At 57.4% G+C, this 437-nt stretch overlaps 1 protein-coding gene across 1 annotated transcript in view; it reads right to left on the reverse strand.

Annotated features, from left to right (window-relative positions):
* Window positions 1-323: 323 nt before the first annotated feature.
* The window catches only part of NTNG2 (netrin G2), a 60,307-nt gene continuing 60,193 nt past the window's right edge, over window positions 324-437 (reverse strand). The window contains exon 8 of the mRNA XM_012639643.1: window positions 324-403. Within this exon, the coding sequence (XP_012495097.1) occupies window positions 324-403 (80 nt within the window). The remainder of the gene's footprint in view (window positions 404-437) is intronic.

The following is a 437-nucleotide window of genomic DNA, read 5'->3' on the forward strand; positions in this document are numbered from 1 at the left end:
TGCCTCTTTAAACCCCAAACCTGCCCAGGGTCCACCAACACAGAAAGAAAACAGGCCCTGGAGGCAGCAGTGAGCGACTCTTTACTCCGTCGGATTACACACCATCAACCCCCTGGTGACCAGCATTCCCACCGGCGTCCCTCCTTACAGGGAACAGTTAATACAAACAAAAATAGTTCTCTACAAAACGAAGTTTCCAGCCCTCCCAACCCTTCCTTCTACCCCTCCCCCAGACGGCGAGGTCCTCGGTCACCAGGCCTCGCTGGGGCCTGGGTTCTGGTGGGTTGCAAGGAAAATAATATAAAAGAGAATCAAGTCAGCGACTAGAGTTGTAGGCAACTGGGGTCCCGGGTCCGCGGCTGCCGGCGAGCCCGGGACAGGCGCAGGGGTGTCTGCAACAGTCCTGTGCGCAAGTGTGGGGAGGCAGGACTTGGGGG

Source organism: Propithecus coquereli, unplaced genomic scaffold (assembly GCF_000956105.1).
Source record: "Propithecus coquereli isolate 6110/MARCELLA unplaced genomic scaffold, Pcoq_1.0 Scaffold142, whole genome shotgun sequence".
NCBI classification, from domain to species: Eukaryota; Metazoa; Chordata; class Mammalia; order Primates; family Indriidae; genus Propithecus; species Propithecus coquereli.